Genomic DNA, 25,187 nt, shown 5'->3' with positions numbered 1-25,187 from the left:
GTGCATATGACAATAAACACTTTGAACTTGAACTTGAACCGAGTCTCATATTCAGGTTGACGGATGCTGTGCGTCACGGAAATCAAGGAATGACGGCATTCTGAAATAGACAAAACTGGCATTTTTGGGGGCTTGTGGCTCCGAGTGGGTTTCGATATGGTAGAAACCAAACGGCTCTTTTAATGCTAAAGGTTGCCGACCCCTGGTCTGGACCCTCAACTGGATCCACTGGGCTCTGGACCCGTGTGACTGATGGAGGTCTGAGCTGGTCCAGTGCTGCAGCAGAACCCTAACCCTCAGGGGTTAAAGGTCTTTTACCCTCAGGGGTTAAAGGTCTTTTACCCTCAGGGGTTTTTAACGTCTTTAACGTGACTGAAGTTCAGATGCAGCTCATCAGGGAATCTGAGTCCATTCTTTGTAGAAACATGTTTCTATCTTGTTCCAGAGTCGCAGCACCGACCAGGACTCTGTCAGTCGCTGCTGAAGGAAGAACAGACCGGAGAAGAGATAGAAGGTAATGTTCCAGATGTTGGACAGCTCATCAACATCTTGAGGAACTACGATTACGTTGCCGTGACGACCAGGTGGGAGGTTTCCTGTTTCCTTCTGGAGGAAGTCTGATTCAGATCCTCCTGTGGTCGTGGAAACGGACAAAGTGTTGCGGTCTCGTCTGTTCAGGTCTTGAACGTCGTTTTGGCCTCCAGCTCAGACCACGTGAGGACACAACGTGGCTACAACAGATCGCAGGTTTGAGTCCCACAGCGTCCAGCCATGCTGACAAACAGCAGCAACCGCCACATGTAACTGTGCGTTCACACCAAAAGCTTCCAAAGCGTCAAAAACGCTCGAGGGTGGGCGTCAGACAAGACAGCTCCCAAAACAGCAAATATTTTCAGCCGCTTTGGCCGCACATTCGATCGCGCTGGTCACTGGGAGCCGAAGGACAAAAAAAAAGAAAAGAAAAAGGAGCCAGAGGACGTCTATATTCTGACTGGTTGCCGCCGGACCGCGTCATAGCTAATTAGCATAAAGTTAACCAGGGCTCAACTTCTCGTCTGGTGACACTTTGGAAGCTTTGGACGCTTTGGAAGCTTTGGAAGCTTTGGAAGCATTGGAAGCTTTGGAAGCTTTGGAAGCGCGGTGACGCCAGTTGACGCTTTGGTCGCTCAGTGTCGCCGGCTCTCATTGAAAATGAATTGACTTCCGGCGTTTTGACGCTTTGGAAGCTTTTGATGTGAACGCACAGTAACTCATCGTCTTTGTCTCTGCAGCGTCTCAGGCTGGGAGCAGGTGGGCGGGGCTTAGTCTGTGGGCGGGGCTTAGCCGATGGGCGGGGCTTTAGAAGTCATAGTCCCACCCCGTGTTGTCGTCCGGCGGCGGCTGGTCTGTGTCCTCGGGGAAACTGTCAAAGTTACTGGTGTCGGTTGGAGAAGACACCTGGACACAAGGAGAGACAGAGTCAGTCTGGACCACACTGCAAAAATTCAAAATCTTACCAAGAATATTTGTCTTATTTCTAGTCAAAATGTCATTTCTAGTCAAAATAAATCTAATTATACATAAAATAAGACTCATCACATTAAAAAGCAGCTTGTTTTTAGACACTTTTTACTTTTTTCAAGCAGATTTTCCACTTGAAATCGGTAGAAAAATCTGACAGTCGAGCAAGTTTTTCTTTCTTATTACAAACACACACAAAACTTGCTTTCACTGGCAGATTTTGATCTAAAAACAAGTTCATTTTTAGGTGACGAGTCTTATTTTAAGTGGAAAGAGATTAGTTTTGACTAGAAATGAGACATTTTGACAAGAAATAAGACAAATATTCTTTGAAAGATTTTTGAAGTTTTTGCAGTGCAGAGACACTGGTCACCATGGTGATCAGCGTGCTGTTTAAACCTTTAAACCTCACTAAAATCATTGAAAACAAGATAAAGCAAAGAATTTTTAATGAATGAAATGAAGTCGGCCTCGACTCACGGCAGGTAAGATGGGCGGAGTCAGAGTTCCCTTCCTCAGACCGTCCCAGTTGAAACCCTCGAACCACCTGAACACACCACACACACACACGTTAGTTCATGATGTCACACTGTGATGTCACTGCGATGTCACACTGCGATGTCACACTGCGATGTCACACTGTGATGTCACACTGTGATGATGTCACACTGTGATGTCACACTGTGACGTCACACCGCTCAGACAGAAGATGGACGTCTCGGTTCCAACTCACTTGTGCTTCTGAATGTCTTTGACGCCGTTCTTCAGGTTCCCCAGTCTCTCTGAAGGATTATCTCTGTCAACACAAACACATGTTTCTGTAGTTAGAACCAACACATCTGGACGGTGTCTCACAGATCTACAGAGTCTCGATCCCCAGTCCTAACCCTACCTACAGAGTCTCCTACCTACAGAGTCTACTACCTGCAGCACCTTCTACCTACAGAGTTCTCTATCTCTACCTACCTGCAGAGTTCTCTATCTCTACCTACCTACAGAGTTCTCTATCTCTACCTACCTGCAGAGTTCTCTATCTCTACCTACCTACAGAGTTCTCTATCTCTACCTACAGAGTCTCCTACCTACAGAGTCTTCTACCTGCAGCACCTTCTACCTACAGAGTTCTCTATCTCTACCTACCTACAGAGTTCTCTATCTCTACCTACAGAGTCTCCTACCTACAGAATCTTCTACCTACAGAGTTCTCTATCTCTACCTACCTACAGAGTCTCCTACCTACAGAGTCTCCTACCTACAGAGTCTCGATCCCCGTACCTACAGGACCTTCTACCTACAGAGTCTCCTAACTGCAGCACCTTCTACCTACAGAGTCTCCTACCTACAGAGTCTTCTACCTACAGAGTCTCCTACCTACAGAGTCTTCTACCTACAGAGTCTCCTACCTACAGAGTCTTCTACCTGCAGAGTTCTCTATCTCTACCTACAGAGTCTTCTACCTACAGAGTTCTCTATCTCTACCTACAGAGTCTTCTACCTACAGAGTCTCCTAACTGCAGCACCTTCTACCTACAGAGTTCTCTATCTCTACCTACAGAGTTCTCTATCTCTACCTACCTACAGAGTTCTCTATCTCTACCTACCTACAGAGTTCTCTATCTCTACCTACCTACAGAGTTCTCTATCTCTACCTACCTGCAGAGTTCTCTATCTCTACCTACCTGCAGAGTTCTCTATCTCTACCTACCTACAGAGTTCTCTATCTCTACCTACCTGCAGAGCTTCTTGATGAGGTTGGCAGCGTTCTTGGTGATCTTCTTTGGGAACTCGATCATGTCGATGCCTCTCAGGATGATGTTGTAGGTTTTCATCGGGTCTGGACCTGAGAAGGGCGGACTGGAGACACAACACAGGCTGTAGCACACGGCACCACGGCACCGCGGGTCTGACACCACGGGTCTGACTGCACACGGCACCACGAGTCTGACTGCATGCGGCACCACGAGTCTGACTGCATGCGGCACCACGGGTGTGACTGCACACGGCACCACGGGTCTGACTGCTGTGTGTTTTCTTACCTGCCGGTCAGCAGCTCGTACATCAGGATGCCCAGAGACCAGTAGTCTGCCGACACGTCGTGACCCTTGTTGAGGATGATCTCTGGAGCCACGTACTCTGGCGTCCCGCAGAACGTCCACGTCTTCTTACAGAACCCGATCTTCTTGGCAAACCCAAAGTCCACCTGGAACAAGACAGAGGAGTCAGAACGTCTCGTCCTGACGGCTGATGACCGTGATGATGTTCCTGATGAAGCACAACTAGAGCGCTGTAAGAGAGAGTAACACCTCCATTGACTCCCATGGTTAAAGCCTCATGCCCCCTAGTGGCAGGATATGGGTATTGCAAAAGTGCCCAGAAAACCCATTCACTCCAATGTATGTGTGTTGCCCACTTGCTTGTAAATTGATGAAAACGGCCGTGTTTTTGTTTTTAGGTGTCTTGGTCATATCAAATTATACTTATAATTTGTTTATTACAAAATGTAGATTGAAACATTCATGTAGACAACTGTTTCTTTTACTCTCCTATGTGTTAATGTTTATCTGTAAAGGATCCTCAATGATGCTATTAATGTGGGTGATCTATAAATGTCCTTAAATTATTGAAAACACCACACTGCTCATTCACCAACAATGCAGAGATGTCAGTTCTTTTGCAAAACCCATATTCCTCCACCAGGAGGCGCTGCCATTGGACCAATGCGTGTTGTTACTGTCTTTTCCAGTGCTCTAAGCACAACCTGTTTGACCCGAGAGCTGCTGGATTCTCATTGGATCTCTCAGAAAACAGGCAGCCAATCAGAAGAGAGGCTCCACACTGACATACAATGCCCTGCAAAAGTTTGTCTCCCCCCTCGGTTCAAATGTCTGTTTAATGTGTTTAACAGTTCATCAAGTGGAAGATGAAATGATCTCCAATAAAGATCATAAAGTTAAACATGAAACACTCTTTTTCAATATTTTCATCAATATCAGTGTATTATTGTAGTTTTCTACAGTTTCAGAGTGAAAAAGGGAAACAAAGCAGGAGACTTGAGCTCTCAGAGAACTTTGACCAAGGGATCAGACAAGAGATTCACTATTTACACACTGGGACAGTTTACAAAGGGGGAGGGGGGGCCACTAGCTACTAACTATACAGACCTTCGCTGAGGGACCTTTTCCTTTTCTGTCAGTTTGAACATGGGAAAAAAAAAAAAAATCATCACCATTTGTATAAATGTAAAGTGAATGTGTCGTCTGTAACTTTATGTCTTTTGGATCATGTCATCTTCCACTTGATGAACTGTTCACATTGACAGACATTTGGACCAGAGGGGGTGGGGGGGGGGGCAAACCTTTACATGACACTGTAAGTTGGTTCAATAAGCATCACTGACCGTGTGTGTGTGTGTGTGTGTGTGTGTGTGTGTGTGTGTGTGTGTGTGTGTGTGTGTGTGTGTGTGTGTGTACCAGCTTGGCGTATCCCCGGCCGTCCAGTATGAGGTTCTCGGGCTTCAGGTCTCGGTAGATGACTCCTTTGGAGTGAAGGTAGGCGAAGGCTTCGACCACGCAGGCCGTGTAGAACCGGGTGGTGGCGTCGTCAAACGAACCCCTGGAACAGATGTTAACAGATGGTAACAGATGTTCAGCTGGTTAGAGGCCCTGCAAACACAGCTACAGCTGATTGGTGGGTGTATCTGTGATGTCACGACGAGTCTGTGATGTCATGATGAGTCACCTGTCTCTGAGGAGCGTCCACAGCTCGCCGCCCAGACACGCCTCCATCAGCATGTACAGGTACTTACTGTCCTTAAAGGTGCGGTGCAACCTGAACACAGAGAGGTCTCATCAGAACCAGATAGAACCAGATAGAACCAGACTAAACCTGACTACAAGACATTATTTACATTACATTACATTATTTACATTACATTGCCTTAGAAAAGTGTCTGTTTATCACAGAAAACCATCTTTGGCTCAAAACACAGTAAATCAAGACAAGCTCTCTTCAGACTTGATGAAAGAAAAGGTTGGTTACGGCGCAGACGAGGCGATTTAATTGTTCAGTTTTTGTTGAGAATGTTTTGGTCTGTGGGAATGAATGAGTTTTTCTGGACCCGGGGAAACTTATTATTATTTTATACAATTATTTATTATTATTTTAAAAAACACTGTGGCCTTTCTCAAGTGACAGCGTGTGGCGGTTAGCGGCACTGGAGTTAAACTCACTCGCCCATTAAAGACGTGTTAACCCGCTTCGCCAAGTGGTCGTTGACCTCTTGGCGAAGCGGTTAGAAACCGGCTCAGGGCGGTTCAGACAAGAACAGGAAGTTCTGCGTTTGGCCACATGATAAAAGCACTGAAGAGAGTTGTGATGATGATGATGATGATGATGATGATGATGATGATGATGATGATGATGATGATGATGGTGATGATGATGGTGATGATGATGATGATGACCTGACGATGAAGTCGGAGTGGGCGTCGGCCATGATGATCTTCTCGGAGCGGATGTGCTCCTGCTGCTTCGTGTCCACGATGTGGCGCTTCTTCAGGATCTTCATGGCGAACGTCTTCGCCTCCTCGTTCTTCAGCTGCACCTGAACCACACACAACACACGTCTCCATGACAACCACACCGGGTCTGTTAACACACACACACACGGAGCCTAATGACCGTTATCTACACACACACACACACACACGGGACATGACACAACCGTCTATTTGTGGACGGATTCTTCATGTTGGGACATCTGAGTCTGACATGACAGAGAGGTCACAGTGTGTGTGTGTGTGACATGTGATCTGTGTGTGTGTGTAGGTGTGTAGATGTGTGTGTGTGTGTGTGTGTGTGTGTGTGTGTGTGTGTAGGTGTGTGTGTAGATGTGTGTGTAGGTCAGAGGTCGGAGCAGAGTTTCACTGAGGTTATAAATACCTTCAGGGGCTGATGGGAAACCCTGAGTGGGGATTCCTTCCTGTTTTTGGGCAAACCCTCTACAACCCCCCCCTCTACAAGCCCCCCCTCCCCCTCTACAAGCCCCCCCTCCCCCTCTACAAGCCCCTCCCACCACAGTTACATTGAGTAAGAGGGGGGGTTCAGGGGTTTGGGTCTGACCCGGTTCACATGACGACTGGTTTCCCGTTACCAGCTGTTAGACTGAACTGGAAAGTTACTGCAAATAGACTCAGACCCGTTCCTCTGGTCATAACAACTCCTTCTGAAAGCAACTCTTATGTTTTATTTTCACTATTATCAAAAACAAGAAATGACTCGCCACACAGTAGTAGCTCCCAAATATACAAAAAATGATTGGAGGACTATCAGAAGGACAACGTTTCGAGCAGTGCATTCTTCGTCGCCATTGACCTGACGAAAAGCGCACTGCTCGAAACGTTGTCTACTACTGTGTGGCGAGTCCTTTCTTGTTTTTGACATTCGTTTCCCTAGACTCAGCACCTGGCTGCACTTCTGGATGTGCGCAAGCCCTTTTTTTGCTCATCTTATTTTCACTATTACCATATTTATTTATCATTATCATTAGCATGAATAATCATGCTGCTATGAGCACTTTGCACTTTGCACTTTGCACTTTGTCTACCTCATACATGGTTCTGTATTGTCTAATGTGTTGTCTATTGTCTAATTGTGTCTTTTTATGCCTCACCTTCGTATAGTAGCTTGTGGTCTGTGTAATTCTGTGTATTTTATCATTTTTATGTCATGTGTAGGGACTACAGATGGAAATTAGCTGTGAGCTAAATCTGGTGCAACCATCTTCTCATTTTTTCCTGCAAGTGATTAATGTAATTGCACAACTGTCCCTTAATAAACTAATAAACTAAACTTAATGATTCTGCCTGGTTAAATAAAGGTTAAATAAAATAAAAAACACACACACTCACACTCACACACACACACACACACACTCTGATTGGTCGGTGTTGGGTCGTACCAGCTCGACGCGTCCGAAGCCTCCGACTCCCAGTGTGTCGATGATGTTGAAGTCTCGGAGCTTCAGACCGGAGAAGAACGAGTTCTCCGCCTCGAACCTGCAACACAACACACAGGATGCCTTCACTGACCGTAGGACTAACACAACACAACACACAGGATGCCTTCACTGACCGTAGGAATCCAGACAACAATCTTTGAGCAGACTTTCACACTGCAAAAACTCAAAATCTTACCAAGAATATTTATCTTATTTCTAGTCAAAACAAATCTCATTCTACTTAAAATAAGACTCATCACATTAAAAAGCAGCTTGTTTTTAGACACTTTTTACTTCTTTCAAGCAGATTTTCACTTGAAATAAGTAGAAAAATCTGACAGTGGAGCAAGTTTTTCTTCCTTATTACAAGCACAAAAAACTTGCTTTCACTGGCAGATTTTTCTACTTATTTCAAGTGAAAATTAGTTTGAAACAAGTGAAAATGATCTAAAAACAAGCTATTTTTAGGTGATGAGTCTCAGAGTTTAGTTTTGATTAGAAATTAGACATTTTTTACAAGAAATAAGACAAATATTCTTGGAAAGATTTTGAGTTTTTGCAGTGCACAATGTTATTTAGACAGTTCCTGTCTGGCAGTGAAGGACAGGAACTGTTTAAATAACATTGTGAAAGTCTGCTCGAAGATCACTGGCACCCAACTGACTGACTTGAACTCCCTCTGGGAAAGACGAGTCTCACAAATGGCAGAATGCATAATAATATAATATAATATATATATAATCAATGGACGTTCCATGCATCCTCTCAGGAAGACCAGTCGCTGTTCTAGGTCTTTGTGCGTCCTGACATTAGTTTGGTGAATGCTCAGCTGGCCTGAAGCTGTAGTTAGTACAAGTACTGTTGTTGACAGTGTGTTTTTACGTATATTGCCCTACTTATGTATTTATTATATTTTTGTACTTTATCTTACCTGATCTCAATTTTGCACTGTCCTTGCACTTTCCTCCTCAATCGTATGTATGTCTGCTTGTGTATGTGATTGTGGTGCGGTGGTCAGCTGCAGAAACAGAACTGCCCCGTGGGATAAATAAAGTCATCTCAACTCAACTCAACTCAACTTTTGTGCACTTAAAATGCACACATCACTGTCGCTACACAAACGGCGCGAAGCTTCCTGCTGCACGAGACTCACAATAGACCCGTGAAATAAAAAACAATAAAGAAAATGTTACTACGGCAACCACCGGAGAACAAGGCTGCAGGCGACAGGTCGCTCTGTTCACAATGCTCCGTAAAAACTAAACTTATCAACCAGCGTTTCCCGTTAATAAACCAATAAAGGAGTCTGTGGCGGCCGCGACTCTCTCTCTCGCGCTGGCACTGTTGAATGATGTTGAAATTAATATTAAATAAAAATATAATTGTTTATTTCTGAACCTTAATTATAGGTGACAAAGTCAAAGTAAATTATTGGGACAAACATTTTTTTTTGGGGGGGGGACAAACATTCACTTTGGGACGGTTCAAAATATATTTGGGGACAGTGTCGGGACGGTGGTCAAAAAAGTTAGTCTGGAGCCTTCACTTGACCGCGGGAAAATAATATTTTTGAAAAGTACAAAATGTAAAATGTTGAGAGCAACAAAGGGAAATAATTAACTTAATTTAGCAACAAACATGAAGTTTTCTTGTTTGTTTGTTTCTGACTGTTTTTTAGCGTACGTTTGTAGTTGAGGATTGATCTGGGTTGGGTAACGTAACCGAGGAAATTTAGACCTGTTTTGTTTTTGAGTTGTGAAGGTTTGTGGATATAGGATGGTCGCTGAGGGACGTACTGTGTATGTGTGTATGTGTGTATGTGTGTATGTGTGTATGTGTGTATGTGTGTATGTGTGTATGTGTGTATGTGTGTGTGTGTATGTATGTGTGTATGTATGTATGTGTGTATGTGTGTATGCGCCATGCGCCATTCCCATCAGACTGCTTATGGTTTTTATAATGAAATGAGAAACGAGGGTGCAGCAGCTATGAGCTTCGCTTCAGCTGCAACCCTTTTCCACCAGCTATATAGTAGCTACTTGATACTACCTTGAATTTGTTTTGTTGAAATTTTGATGCTGTGATCGAAATAAAACATTCATTCAAAACCCAGAAAACCCATGAAAACCCATGAAAACCCATGAAAACCCATGAAAACCCAGAAAACCCATGAAAACCAGGAAACCCGGCGCTGCGTGGCGTTCCCGGCGTTCCCGGCGTTCCCGGTCCTACCTACCTGCAGCATTTGACCACGTGGAAGAAGGGGAACTTCCTGGAGGTGTGGATGGAGAAGGAGGTGATGGGAGCCGGGAGGCTGGGGAGGTGTTCCCTCTCCGGCCGCCGCCGCCTCGTCGCCACGGCAACAAGCTCCCTCATCTCAGACCTGATTGGTCGGCAGCCGAGAACCGGTCTAGTCTTTATGTGTCCGTCCTAAGGAAAACGTCTTCAGGAGAACGTCTTTATTTCTGTTATTTCTGTTTTTAGGGACTTTTTAACATCCGTCTGGGGACGACAGATGAAAAACTGCCTCTTGGTTCACAGTGATGTTGTTAATGTGACTGTCCCTGTTTTCAAATAAACGTATTATTATTGTTTATGTGTCCGTCCTCAGGAGAACGTGCGGCAGAGCGTCCGTAGCAGCGCGGTCTCGAAGGAGGAGTTCCAGTTCCACGTCCAGTTCACATGTTGGTTGAGGGGACGGTGACCGTGGCGGTGACAGGGACGACAGCGGTGCCGGCGGCGGCGCGGTGAAGCGGCCAGAGCCTCCGGTTCTTGGTGCATGAAGGTCACAGACGTCCAGAGGTCACAGGTCAGAGGTCAAAGGTCAAAGGTCACGGGCTTCTGTTATCGTTTACCCACAATGCACCTCAGCGTCTGGAGAAGCAGCAACACGGTCCAAAACAAACCAAACAAACCAAACCACCGAGCGTCTGCAGCTCCACGACGTGTCTGAGCTGCTGCCACCGAGCTGCTGCTGAGGGGTTCAGACCGGACCGACACCCCCCCCTCCCCCACCAGGAGGACGGACCCTCATGGCAGGACGCCCCTCCCCCCCCCCTCCTAACCCCCCCCCTCAGCGATCCGTAGTATTTTTAGCAGATGGGACATTGCTCAGAGGTTGAGCCAGTCAACGCAGCTCAGAGACGAACAAACTGTCCTGACCTCAAACCACAGGACACGAGATACCGATCCACGACCAGCAGAGGTGTATAAAGTACTTGACAAAAGTAACTAAGTAAAAGTAGAAATACCATAAATTAAAACTACTTAAGTAGTGTAACGAAGTACATCTACTTCGTTACTATACACCTCTGACGACCGGTCCTTCAGTCAGTCAGCTTTTCACATTAAAGGGACAACGAGGAGTTTTGTTAAAGTGAAGTGTTTTCTCACTACATTTATGAGCCTCCGCACCGTGAAATTCTTTGACCGGTGCAAGACAGACTCATGTTTTCATTCATCAAGAATTAAAGTCAGAGGTTGGAAGACGATCACATACCGTCGTAGTTCCCACCATAAACGGAGATTCGGCGGCGTTATTCTCATGACTCGCCACGAAACCGAAAGTAAAGAAACGCTGGTCGGCTCGCCCAGCATTTCCACCACCACTAATAATAACAAAATAACCATAGAGACAAAACCATAGATTTATCTAAAATGGACCATTAACAAGTGGTAACGGAGATTCATCCACATTAACGTGAGACTGTTTATTGTCGCGGCATTTTTCGTTCTGCCAACGGAGAAACTCCTCGTTGTCCCTTTAAAAGTCCAGGACCGGTCCTTCAGTCGCTCAGCTTTTCACATTAAAAGTCTGAACGCTGTCACTTCCTGTTTCCTGTTTCCTGCACGTAACGGCATAAACAAGCCTCTATGTAAACAAGTGGTCCGTCAGCACGAGGCAAAACAATACACGTGACAACATGTTGTCATGGTGATGTGGTATTGTTTTACCGTCTTTCTCTGGACTTCTGTGACTAAAACGACATCTGGCCGTCTGCCTGACTGCAGGTGAATGCAGCATCAGTGTAACGCTCCATTCCTCCTCACTGCGTTACCGCGGTGACTGAGCCGACAGCTCCGGTGTCTCCGCTGAGTTTCCGTGGTTTCCTACCGTCACCATGGAGACACCACATGGCAGCCAGCACCGAGCTTACCGTCTCCATGGAGATATGAACGATATGAACGGCTCATTCAGAGCTGGAAGGAACAGGAACTTTGTTGATGTTAATGAAAAACAGACTGAAGAACCAAATAATACATTTTCGTTTAAGATTCTAGGACAAAAACAAACGACACCAGACCGTCGGCTTCACGTCCTCTGGTGGATCCAGGTGAGTGACCAGGGGCCTGTTGTTCCAAAGTAGAATAAATACATCCAGGATCAGTGGGAAAGCAGGTTGGACAAAGTCTCATCAGTCCATCCTGGTTTAACTGGTTGTTGGAACTGTGACAGTGGTGGTTCTGTCACTAAGCCTCCAGTTGATCATGTGCCCTGGCCACTTAGCTAAGGGGGTGTCCCTTTGGGTGACTGGCAAGCGCGCATGACTCTTTCCCGGGAGGTGTGGGTTCAATCCCCGCCCGGGCCCTCTTCACCTTGCCACAGAACGCTGAGCCAGGCTGAGGAGCAGCGGCTTTGTCAAGCCAGGTGGAACTAGTTCTCTTGTCAGTAGACCACAGAGATCGATCACAGATTCACTGATGAGAGGACGATGAGAGGACGATGAGAGGACAGGTGATGAGAGGAGGTGTGGCTACTTTCCTCCAATCAACAGCGGGTCAATGCTGACGTCAGGTGACTCACCTCTTAGGAAAAAAAAAAAAAGCACCACCACTGTCACAAACTTTAGAGAGAGTGCAGCAGAGAACTGCGGACTAATTTAATAATCCAAAATTATAATCACAATTTTAGTTCCTTTCACAAAGTAACAGTTGTGCACTTTGCCTTAATGATGAGCAGTGGAAGAATCATGCAGTCTGCTGCTTCAATAAATAGCCGATAGCGAGCTGCAGAGAATAAATCACCATGGTAACTTGACCAGGATAAAGGTGTCCAGCTTCTAACAACCGACCTGAGGCTGAATTCATCCAGATAACCAACATATCCCGGATGAATCCCTGATCTAGGTTTACAACAACAGGCCCCGTCAAGTGTGTGCGTGTGTGTGTGTGTGTGTGTGTGTGTGTGTGTGTGTGTGTGTGTGTGTGTGTGTGTGTGTGTGTGTGTGTGTGTGTGTGTGTGTGTGTGTGTGTGTGTGTGTGTGTGTGTGTCTGTCACATGACGACATGTGATCCCGACAGCAGCTGTGTCGGTTTGGGAGTTCCTTCCTCGTCTTCAGGAGGCGTCTGATTGGTCCAGATGCAGGAGTGGGAATCACTGCTCTGTCATTATGGGATGGCTCTGACAGGAATCACATGTGTGTGTGTGTGTGTCTCAGTCTGTGTGTGTGTGTGTGTGTGTGTGTGTGTGTGTGTGTGTGTGTGTGTGTGTGTGTGTGTGTGTGTGTGTGTGTGTGTGTGTGTGTGTGTGTGTGTGTGTGTACCTAGCTCTCTCCTCCTCGTCCTCGTAGGTTTTATTGGACACGTCGTCTAATCCTCCAATCAGGTGCTTGAATGAGCTGAGGAGGCGGAGACACAGAGAGACAACGTGATCGTGGGTTTGATTCCCACTAGAGGCCGTGGTGATTCACAACAATCTGCTCCATCTGTTGCTCACACTAGAGCTGTAAGAGAGAGTAAGGACCATAGTATCCATGGTAACGACAGCATCGGTCCAATGGCAGCGCCTCCTGGTGGAGGAATATGAACTGACATCTCTGCATTGTTGGTGAATGAGCAGTGTGGTGTTTTCAATCATTTAAGGACATTTATAGATCAAACAAACAGTTGTCTACATGAATGTTTCAATCTACATTTTGTAATAAACAAATTATAAATATAATTTGATATGACCAAGACACCTAAAAACAAAAACACGGCCGTTTTCATCAATTTACAACAAGTGGGCAACACACATACATTGGAGTGAATGGGTTTTCTGGGCGCTTTTGCAATACCCACATCCTGCCACTAGGGGGCACGAGGCTTTAACCACGGGAGTTAATGGAGGTGTCCTTACTCTCTTTTACAGTGGTCTAGTTGAAACCAGCTCCAACAGTAACTGAAGCTTCAGTTTTAAAGGGAGAGTTCACCCAAAATATAAATTTCTTTCCTCATTATCTCCTCCCCCTCATGTGGACTAAGGTCTGGGAGAAGTTTCAGAGTCCTCCGTGGCTTCTCTGAGTTACAGCGGGGCTCCGTGCAGCACTGCATGTCCAGGAAGAGCAGTGAACTGAGACACCGGGAGCTTCCGCTACAAACAAGCTTAAAATATAGACTCATTTCATTTTTTTTGGAACAATCTCTCATGTCAGGGCTTCAATACCAGAGGGACATTACAGACGAGCAGCATGGAGGTATCTGGATGTTTTTTGGTGTGTCTTTTTGGACAATTTGACATATAAAAATTTCTCCAAATTTGAATATGTCCTCTGGGGGGCCGAGGGGAGTCCAACGCAGAAGTTTGGTTGAAATCGGGCCAGAACCCCCAGAGTCACCGCTGCACTCAGACCATGACATCCCGGTGATGGGTCAGGGTTAGGGTTAGGGTTATCACTGTGACGTCATGGTGACGTCATGAAGTCGTAGTGACAACTCACTCTCGGTCGATGACCAGACAGGTGACGCTGTCGGCGGCGACGACGTTGGCTGTTCTCACGTCCTCCCTGTGGACACACACACACACACACACACACACACACACACACACACACACACACACACACAGATAAAACCATCTTTACTCTGGGAAACTGAAGCTGTGTCTCATGGTGCGTTCCAGGTAGGCTTTTTAACCCGTAAGTCACGACTTAAAATCACCAGTTACGAGTTTGTAGCGTTCCAGGCAAGTTACGAGTTACTAACTGGGAACTGGGAGCAGATCGATCTAGTACGAGTTCACAGGTGGGAAAATACGAGTTTGACTGTACGTTCTAACGGGTAACCATAGGAACAGGTCGGAAAAACGCGAGTTACGGGTTGCCTGGAACGCACCATTAGTTCAGCGGCTGCAGCCTTCGGAGGCCGATGACGTCACAGCGTCCCAGTTCAGTTTAATTAGAAGTCTCCAAACGCAGCGATGAATGCAGCGTTCCTTCCTCTGCCGGTTCTAGGAGACGCACCGATCCTTCGTAGCCTCCCGTGTCCCAAGATTCTTTGAGCGCCATTGTTGTTATTAGCAACGTAGCATGTGTAGTATATTATACTCCTTAACTTTCTTACTTTAATATCTTAAAGTATTGTATGTTCTTCTTTGTATGTATGTGTGTAGGCCTTTTCTGGACAGATGCTCTACTTCATGGGTTCCATAATTTGCTTAGAAGTCATCTGACCTGATGGGAGATGCATGGTTCAATATGACTGAATGATCCTGTTGTCTTCTCTAATGGGAAAGACACATTGGAAACAGGATGTGGTTTTCTGTTAGCTCAAAGTTAAAAGGTCAAGTCAGAGGTCATTGACCACCTGGACAGGAGGCTCCTCTCTGTCTGGAGAAGGTGGAGTGTTGGAGATAAGCCAACATATCCACCTTTTTCCGAACGTCAACAACGTAGCCTGTTTTGCCGGTTTTGCTCTTCTGGTGGAATTTTATGTTTACGTTTCCATGGTTTCGGTAGTCGCGGTAAATGCATGGATTTTTTTTCTTTTTTCAATGTAAATCTGTAAAACGCATGGATCATCACAGCAGATTTAACAGTGGATATCACACAGACTGACCAGCGTTAATAGATCCACGCGTTTACCGCAACTATGACAACGACTGAAAACCATGGAAATGGAAACGTACAATTCCACCAGTTTTGCCCATAGATGACGTTGGGAAACTTGTGGATAAAAAGGAAGGTTTTAGAGTTGAGAGAGAGATCTCACATTGGCACCAGAGATGCTCCACTCTTCTTCTTCTTGTTAATAAACTTATTTTATAATACAAGTGAAGACGTGTCAGCGGTGATCTTCTTCTTTTCATCAACACATCAATATACCGCACATGCTATCAACGTTAGCGGCTCTCCGCCGTATCCCCACTCTGCAGCGGCGTGGAGGCGTGGAGGCGTGGAGGCGTGGTGGCGTGGAGGCGTGGAGGCGTGGAGGCCTGGAGGCCTGGAGGCGTGGAGGCGTGGTGGCGTGGGGGCGTGGAGGCGTGGGGGCGTGGTCGCCCGCTGAGCCGCTGGCTCCACAGGTGATGGAGCGGAGGACGTTGTTTACATTCAGACGCAGTCAGGAAAGACGTCTGTTTACCTGACGGTCGACGGCGTTGCCCCCGGAGACGGCGTGAGCTGCAGCCGCTGAACTGAGACACAGCTGATGAGTCACTAGTGACATAAATGATCAGTAACCATGGAGACGTGATGTCATAGTGACGTCAGACTCACCCCTGCAGCGCTCTCTCTCCGAACCAGTCTCCGCGGCCGAGCTCTCTGAGGTGAAGCGGCTGCTGATTGGCCGAATCCTCCTGGGTCACGTTCACCTGTCAATCAGCACAGATCAATACGGTCGTTACGGCGACGGATGAGGTCGTTATGGTGATGGATGAGGTGGTTATGGTGATGGATGAGGTTGTTACGGTGATGGATGAGGTGGTTAAGGTGATGGATGAGGTGGTTATGGTGATGGATGAGGTGGTTACGGTGATGGATGAGGTGGTTACGGTGATGGATGAGGTGGTTACGGTGATGGATGAGGTGGTTATGGTGATGGATGAGGTTGTTACGGTGATGGATGAGGTGGTTACGGTGATGGATGAGGTGGTTACGGTGATGGATGAGGTGGTTATGGTGATGGATGAGGTGGTTACGGTGATGGATGAGGTGGTTAAGGTGATGGATGAGGTGGTTATGGTGATGGATGAGGTGGTTACGGTGATGGATGAGGTGGTTATGGTGATGGATGAGGTGGTTATGGTGATGGATGAGGTGGTTAAGGTGATGGATGAGGTGGTTAAGGTGATGGATGAGGTGGTTATGGTGATGGATGAGGTGGTTAAGGTGATGGATGAGGTGGTTAAGGTGATGGATGAGGTCGTTATGGTGATGGATGAGGTGGTTACGGTGATGGATGAGGTGGTTACGGTGATGGATGAGGTGGTTAAGGTGATGGATGAGGTGGTTACGGTGATGGATGAGGTCGTTAAGGTGATGGATGAGGTGGTTAAGGTGATGGATGAGGTGGTTACGGTGATGGATGAGGTCGTTAAGGTGATGGATGAGGTGGTTAAGGTGATGGATGAGGTGGTTAAGGTGATGGATGAGGTGGTTATGGTGATGGATGAGGTGGTTATGGTGATGGATGAGGTCGTTATGGTGATGGATGAGGTGGTTAAGGTGATGGATGAGGTGGTTATGGTGATGGATGAGGTGGTTATGGTGATGGATGAGGTGGTTACGGTGATGGATGAGGTGGTTACGGTGATGGATGAGGTGGTTATGGTGATGGATGAGGTGGTTATGGTGATGGATGAGGTGGTTAAGGTGATGGATGAGGTGGTTAAGGTGATGGATGAGGTGGTTAAGGTGATGGATGAGGTGGTTAAGGTGATGGATGAGGTGGTTAAGGTGATGGATGAGGTGGTTACGGTGATGGATGAGGTGGTTATGGTGATGGATGAGGTGGTTATGGTGATGGATGAGGTCGTTATGGTGATGGATGAGGTGGTTAAGGTGATGGATGAGGTCGTTATGGTGATGGATGAGGTGGTTACGGTGATGGATGAGGTGGTTACGGTGATGGATGAGGTGGTTAAGGTGATGGATGAGGTGGTTAAGGTGATGGATGAGGTGGTTACGGTGATGGATGAGGTGGTTACGGTGATGGATGAGGTGGTTATGGTGATGGATGAGGTGGTTATGGTGATGGATGAGGTGGTTAAGGTGATGGATGAGGTGGTTATGGTGACGGATGAGGTGGTTAAGGTGATGGATGAGGTGGTTAAGGTGATGGATGAGGTGGTTAAGGTGATGGATGAGGTGGTTACGGTGATGGATGAGGTGGTTACGGTGATGGATGAGGTGGTTATGGTGATGGATGAGGTGGTTATGGTGATGGATGAGGTGGTTAAGGTGATGGATGAGGTGGTTAAGGTGATGGATGAGGTGGTTACGGTGATGGATGAGGTCGTTATGGTGATGGATGAGGTGGTTACGGTGATGGATGAGGTGGTTACGGTGACGGTTACCTTGCCCTTGCTGATGATGTAGAAGGTGTCGCCGCTCGCTCCCTGGCGGACGATGAAGTCTCCGTCCTCGTAGTGCGTCTGGGGGGACATGACATCATCGATGACATCACAAGTCCCTCAGGACCAATCACATCACAGTGTCTCGTCACCATGGAGACGGCCTCACCTCCTCCAGGACGTCGGCCATCTTGCTGAGCGTTTCCTCCGGGAGTTCCTGGAAGGTCGGAACGCTGCGGGTCGAAGGTCAAAGGTCAGTTCAACAGGAAGTGACACCGGACCAATGAGCTGTGAGCGTGAGGAAGTGATGTCACCTCTTCAGGAAGTCCATGTACTCGGCGTGTTTGATGAGGCCGGTCCGCATCATTATGGTCTGGAAGCACTGACGGTCGATGGCCCACAGCTTCACCGGGGTCAGAGCTGCAGCTCAGAGGTCAGAGGTCAGAGCTGCAGCTCAGAGGTCAGAGGTCACATGTTAAACTCCACACAGGAACGAAACACATTCCCGGTATCTCATGTTCATAGTCAGTGACACGCGCAGATTCAGGCAATGAAATGGTTTAGTCCACTAGTGTCTGAATGTTTACTACAAGCATCTTCTTGGCATGACTATGGAAATACTGTATATTGTAGTATTTATGATTACTAATAAGAAAGATAAATGTTTTAACCCCCCCATCTGTTATTTGTACCTCTTTTAGGGGGGTCGAAGTTGTAATTAGGGGGGTCAAACCCCCCCAAACCCCCCTGTAATTCGCACTATGGTTAGAAATAACCTTTGTTATGAATTTCTACAAAATTGATGTGCTCATATGTGTATAGTTTTGGAGCCACCTGCTGGGTTAATAGTGTAACTGCGGGCTTAGTGTGAAAATCCACTCCCGCAGCACGGGGGTCAGAGGTCAGAGGTCAGAGGTCAGCTGCTTTATGAGCAGTGGTCGGTAGAGTAGTAGAGTAATAGAGTAAGAGTATAGTTACTTTAGAATAATGTTACTCAGGTAAAAGTCAAACATTTACTAGAGTGATAGTGAGAAAGAACTCAGTTGGTAGAGCAGCCGCCCCGTGTGTTGAGGCCACGCGGGATTCAAACCGGGGCCTCCTGCAGTGAGGACCATACACTGCCGGAGGCCCCGGTTTGAATCCCGCGTGGAGCGGCCCTTTGCTGCATGTCATCCCCTCTGCCTCCTGCTTCCTGTTTCCTGTTTCCTGTCTCTCTGAACTCACCTGTCGTCGTCATTACAGGTGAAACAGCCCAGAGATGCTGTATATAGTACTACTACTGTTGCCTGGCAACTGCTGCTTAGCAACCACTCTACCAGGAAGCCATGACAAAAAGTTGGACACACACACACACACACACACCCCCCACCCCACCCCTCCTCACCCCTGACCGTGGCCGTCCGGGTGCAGTTGTAGAGAACGGCCAACTCTCCAAACACTTTCCCCGGTCCCATGGTGCAAAGCTTCAGCTGCTGCTTGGTCACCTGCACCAGACCCTCTGGGGGGGGGGGGGGGGTAGGGGGGGGCAGATAGGGGGGGGGGGGGGGGGGGGGGGGGCAGAGGAGGAGGAGGAGGAGGAGGGGTAGAGAGGAGGGGGGGGGGGGGTAGAGGGGTAATTTAGGAAACATGGTGGTGATTATGTGATAACAGAGTCTCTGTTTCTGCTTTTCTAATTGCAGATTGTAATGATCATTAGGCTAATGACACACACACACACACACACACACACACAGGGACACACACACACACACACACACACACACACACACACACACACACACACACACAGGGACACACACACACACACACACTCAAACTGACACACACACACAGAGACACACACACACTTGTCTTTCATTCCTCTCTCTCCTTTACAATCTGATTCCAAATTTTCTGCTAAATATGGTCATACAACAGGTTGCCATGCCAACTGCATCCACTGGAGAACAGTGTGTGTTTCAGTGTGTGTATGTGTGTGTGTCTCTGTGTGTGTGTGTCAGTTTGAGTGTGTGTGTGTGTGTCCTGTCTTGTGTAATGAGACCAAACCGCTGCATCTGTTTCTCCAAACACAGAATTAATGAGCATCACATTTAACTACACACACACACACACACACACACACACACACACACACACACACACACACACACACACACACACACACACACACACACACACACACACACTTCCTCCTGGTCTGTTTTAGGGATCACTTCCTCTTCCTGTGACAGATTGTGCGTCCAGGCTTCTGAACCCGTAAGTCACGACTTCAAGTCACCAGTTAGGAGTTTGCAGCGTTCCAGGGAAGTTACGAGTTACAACTGGGAACTGGGAGTAGATCGATCCCAAGTATCTTGCTCTGGTTAGTGACCATGGGATGTTCACTACATTTGGCGGTGAATTGTGGGATAGATTCAGTCACTATAGTGAACATTAACATTCAGACGCCACTACAACATGTCCTGGTCCAGGCTTTGTGGTTTTGTGGTTTTGTGGTTTTGTGGTTTTGTGGTTTTGTGGTTTTGTCCCTTCACAGGAACCATAGCTGTCAGTCAGCTGGTCGTTGTCATGGAAACTCCCATGTCTGTAGGGCCGCCCTCGACCAAATAGTCGTCATTCATGGCGGTCAGTCGACTAATGAGTTTTTGGTAATGGACTATTTGTTGGTGATCTACGTAGAAGCCTGGCACACTGACGCCGCCTGTTGGAGCTGACGTGTCAGCGTGGACGCCATCTTGGATGGGTCAGCGTGGACGCCATCTTGGATGGGTCCCCCCCCCCAACTACAATAATCACACGGTTTGGTTTGTTGGACAGAGACGTAGTTCTGATACAGGATGCTGTCACACATTACAGATACCTGTTTTACTGCTGAAAGACTTTCTATTATTCTCTCTAACAAAGACATATGGCATATTGATGAATGAATTCATTTATTATTTTAATAAAGAGCTCACTACAACAAAACCCTCGGGTCTCCTTGTGGTTTAACTTCCTGCTAGAAAACCAGCGTCACAACAACAGAGAGCCGAAGAGGAAGCAGGAAGTAACGTCGTTGCCATGGGAACTCAGTACAGAAACAGTCTCCATGTGAGTGAACGGTCGCCATGGGAACGGTGTGATGATAAAACTCTGTTTCGGTTCATGAAGAGAAACCAGCAGTTTGTTGTAAAACTGTTGTAGAATAAAACTCCTTAGAGTCCGTAACCATGGAGACTCACGGTGGCGTAGTGACGTCACCATGGCGACCACATGGCGTCCTTCCTTTCCCGTGTCCGTTGGTGACACCAGATCTGTAGTCTTCTGTTGCCGTGACAACAACCTGCTGGTTTCTCTTCATGAACCGTAACAGAGTTTTATCATCACACCGTTCCCATGGCGACCGTTACTTCTAGAGGGGGGTGGAGCTTAGAGACAACGTCCTGGTTTCCATGGTTACTCAGGTGAGCTCACCCTCCATGACGAAGACCAGCGAACCCACGTCGCCCTCCCTGATGATGCACGAGTCCATCCCATAATCCACCGGCGCCATGCAGTCCACCACCTCCTCGATCTGACTCGGGTCCAAGTTCCTCAGGAAGTCGTTGTCCAGGATGGAGTCTCTGATCAGCTGACGAGTCCTGGTGTCAACAACAACAACAACAACAACAACAACAACAACAACAACAACAACACATCACTGATGGAGTCTCTGATCAGCTGACGAGTCCTGGTGTCAACAACAACAACAACAACAACAACAACAACAACAACAACAACACATCACTGATGGAGTCTCTGATCAGCTGACGAGTCCTGGTGTCAACAACAACAACAACAACAACAACAACAACAACAACAACACATCACTGATGGAGTCTCTGATCAGCTGACGAGTCCTGGTGTCAACAACAACAACAACAACAAGAGCTCATCACTGATGGAGTCTCTGATCAGCTGACGAGTCCTGGTGTCAACAACAACAACAACAACAACAACAAGAACTCATCACTGATGGAGTCTCTGATCAGCTGACGAGTCCTGGTGTCAACAACAACAACAACAACAACAACAACAACAACAACAAGAACTCATCACTGGTGTTAAATGAAGAACAGAGTCAGTGTTGTGGATCCTGACATAAACAACATGTTCTGATAATAATAATGAATGTTGTATATGAATGGAAACATTCAGCAGGAGGCCAGAAGCAGATAATTATCCATGTACTTAATAAAGCAACAAAGATAAAAGGTGCTACAACCCACTCACTACTCCTCAGTCTCTACATACAATGAAATAGATCAAGTAGAATAAAATGCTGAGGAATAAAGTGGATCAGGGATCAATACACAGAAGAGTTACTGTTCTAATATCGACCAATAAGATGTTAACAACTCTCTCTCTACACGGGTAAAACAGAATAAAATGATTATTAAGAATTTAAGAGATAAATGGCGGCAGGGGGGGGCATCTGGACTCAGCAGGACATCTGATAACACACACACACACACACACACACACACACACACACACACACACACACACACACACACACACACACACACACACACTTTATCCACCTGAGGCTGAAACACTGAGTTTCACTCTGTCCTCAATGGCAGATAAGCAGCAACACAGTGTGTGTGTGTGTGTGTGTGTGTGTGTGTGTGTGTGTGTGTGTGTGTGTGTGTGTGTGTGTGTGTGTGTGTGTGTGTGTGTGTGTGTGTGTGTAGAAACAGTAGAAACATGATGGTCTCCATGACAACGTCTGTGGTCCTCACTTTCAAATTAAAAGCAGAAAGCAGATCTGTGTCAGTAGCTCAACATTAATGCGTCTGCACACACACACACACACACACACACTGAACAACACACACACACTCTCTCTACAACACACACACACACACACACACACACTGAACAACACACACTCTCTCTCTACAACACACACACCGTGGGAGGATCATCATCATTTTACAGCAGAATCACTTCATAAACTTTCATATTGTTAGAAACAGCCACAATAAGCGTTTAAATTAAACCTTCCTACCAAACCAACGGTAGATGCTACAGTGTTGAAACTTCACCACAATGTAGCCTCAATACTGCTCAAACTTTTATTCACTTAAACTTATTACAAATTATGAAGTCCATCACTCTGTTTTTTTCAAAACTTTTAAAATGTATCTCCTCCCACAATTTTTGCTCAATTGTCACCAAACTTGCTACAGAGCATCTCCAGACCGTCCTCCACAAAACTTGTTTCTCGGATTTTTGATTAAGCAAAAATTGAGCCTACAGTGCATGAAAACGTTTGACTGTAAACAGTACTGTAAACATATACCATCAAATTCCTGCTAAATACATTTTCAATCTTCCTGAAAAAAAAGGAGAATATTCTGGAGTCATGGTTGATGAAGTTTGGCAAATATCAGAATTTTATCTCAAAAACGGAATTTTCTAGAACATTTTGAATTCTGCTCTCATGGGAACAACTTCAGTCAATGTAAGAGTGGCATTTTAAACATCACATTTTCTCTTGTGAAGCAAAACACTTATCGTTAAAAACAAATCACCAACATTTCCATGCTCTTTAGATGCAATTTATCAGTTTTATCAGATTTCTGTTTAAATATTAGAATTTCTGACATTTTGACAATTTTTGAAATCTGCCTTTACAACAGCTGCCTGGTCAGTGACTCCCTGAGTCTATTAGAGAAGACACACATGTCTCACTTCCAGTCATTAGCTCAGTGAGTTAGCAGCTGGTTCTTGGTGTTGGAGGATGTGGGTTCAAGACCCATCAAGGGAGTTGATTAAAACACCAGATGGTCTTTGTGAAACAAATGTACAACATCTTAGAGTCACAGTAGATGTCTGACAAATACATATCAGAATTGTACCTCTTTTAACAGTGAATGGTTTAGTCAGTCTGTGAAGCCACTGCTGAACTGCCGCTTGCTAATTAGCTCAGTGTGATAGACGGTCTTTGGTTCCAGAGGTTGTGGGTTCAATCCTCAACTGGTGCAACGTGAACATTATAAGGTTCAACTGTCCTGTCTTCCTATTCTCCTCTTTGTTGCTCAGAATTAAAACATAGCCCGGACCCGACCCATCGCTGCAGATTAATGAAAACATTAATAAAACTAACTGTATTAATGTGTTAATGTATTAACACATTACAGTTACCCCCCCCCCCCCCCCCCCCCCCACTCACTCGGGGCTCTTGGGGCAGCTCGGCAGCGTCACGTGACTCAGAGCGATGATGTCACAGGCCGTGGGTTCAGCAGAGATGGCGAGTCTCTTGCTGCGCTGCTGGTCCGGCTGCTGGTCCGGCTGCTGGTCCTGGTTCTGCTGCTGGTCCTGGTTCTGCTGCTGGTCCTGCTGCTGGTCCTGGTTCTGCTGCTGGTTCTGGACCAGGTTCTGGTTGTGGACCCGCTGGGCGGTGGCGGGCGCCACCACGGACCGGTACTTGTCCAGCTGGTTCTGCAGCCGCTGGAGGAGTTCGTCCTTCTGGTCCAGTTCCAGCTCCAGCTCGTCGATCAGAGCGTCGCGCTGCTGCAGCTCCAGAACCTTCTGCTGCAGCGCTGCCTGCAGGTCCCGCAGCGTCGCCATGGTGCTGCTGGACCGGGTCTGGACCAGCAGAGGTCTGGACCACACGGGTCTGGACCACACGGGTCTGGACGAGCAGAGGTCTGGTCTTTTAGGTCCTTTATGGTTCTGCTGGACCGGTGGGTTCTGGTTCCTCTGTGGTCCACAGTTCTGAGTCTGAGTTGGTTCCTCAAAGTAAAAAACTGTAAAAAAAAAAAAAAAAAAAAAAGGATTCTGGAGAGAACGTGTGTGTGTGGTCAGAGTCTGATCTGGTTCTGATCTGGTTCTGATCTGGTTCTGATCTGGTTCTGATCTGGTTCTGCTGCACCAGCCGAGTCCACGAGAACCTGGAGAGAAACTGACGAGACGGAAACACAGAGAGAGAGAGAGAGAGAGAGAGAGAGAGAGAGAGAGAGAGAGGAGGAGGAGGAGTGGGGGATGGGGGGGGTGAGGGGGCAGAGAGAGCGGAGGAGGAGAAGAGCAGAGAAGAGAAGAGAAGAGAAGAGAAGAGAAGAGAAGAGAAGAGAAGAGAAGAGAAGAGAAGAGAAGAGAAGAGCAGCAGACACTGTGATCATCTTCTCTCCTCGGACTCGGAGGGAAAGTGGAAAACCAGATTTTAAAACCCAGTGATCCGGTTTGAACCAGAATGACAGAGAGATGATCCGGGGGGGGGGGGGGGGGGGGTCTGCTCCGCTTTAATCACCATCATTAGTTTAACTAGTTTAGGGTCGGAGCGTTTACCAAAGAGCATCGGGGGGGGGCAGTAAGGACTTGATGATCTGACCAGGGAACAGCCCTCACACACTCACAGACTTCCCGTGAACGCGCCTCTATGTCAGTGAGTCTTTA

At 46.9% G+C, this 25,187-nt stretch overlaps 1 protein-coding gene across 4 annotated transcripts; it reads right to left on the bottom strand.

Annotated features, from left to right (window-relative positions):
* Positions 1 to 329: 329 nt before the first annotated feature.
* LOC311002805 (cGMP-dependent protein kinase 1-like) lies at positions 330 to 24,362 on the bottom strand (the record flags this gene model as incomplete). Of its 4 annotated transcripts, none has more annotated exons than XM_083994319.1 (19): positions 330 to 1,437; positions 1,981 to 2,047; positions 2,234 to 2,296; positions 3,232 to 3,354; positions 3,537 to 3,700; positions 4,971 to 5,112; positions 5,239 to 5,328; positions 5,964 to 6,103; positions 7,460 to 7,556; positions 13,042 to 13,116; positions 14,197 to 14,262; positions 15,970 to 16,064; positions 17,769 to 17,846; positions 17,935 to 17,998; positions 18,080 to 18,185; positions 19,150 to 19,263; positions 21,219 to 21,385; positions 23,965 to 24,071; positions 24,165 to 24,362. In XM_083994319.1, 19 exons carry the CDS (start codon positions 24,360 to 24,362, stop codon positions 1,339 to 1,341), a joined length of 2,055 nt encoding a protein of 684 aa, XP_083850445.1. In that variant the 3' UTR covers positions 330 to 1,338. The 4 variants fall into 4 exon arrangements, with proteins under 4 accessions (XP_083850445.1, XP_083850444.1, XP_083850446.1 ...); XM_083994318.1 differs by having other exon boundaries at positions 23,965 to 24,092; positions 24,183 to 24,362; XM_083994320.1 differs by lacking the exons at positions 13,042 to 13,116; positions 14,197 to 14,262; positions 15,970 to 16,064; ... (5 more) ...; positions 23,965 to 24,071; positions 24,165 to 24,362 and adding an exon at positions 9,735 to 10,521.
* Positions 24,363 to 25,187: the final 825 nt, after the last annotated feature.

This window comes from Trachurus trachurus, assembly GCF_905171665.1.
Source record: "Trachurus trachurus genome assembly, chromosome: 19".
Taxonomy (NCBI): Eukaryota; Metazoa; Chordata; class Actinopteri; order Carangiformes; family Carangidae; genus Trachurus; species Trachurus trachurus.
Note: the sequence above shows the minus strand (reverse complement) of the source record. Positions and strands in the feature narration are given on the sequence as shown.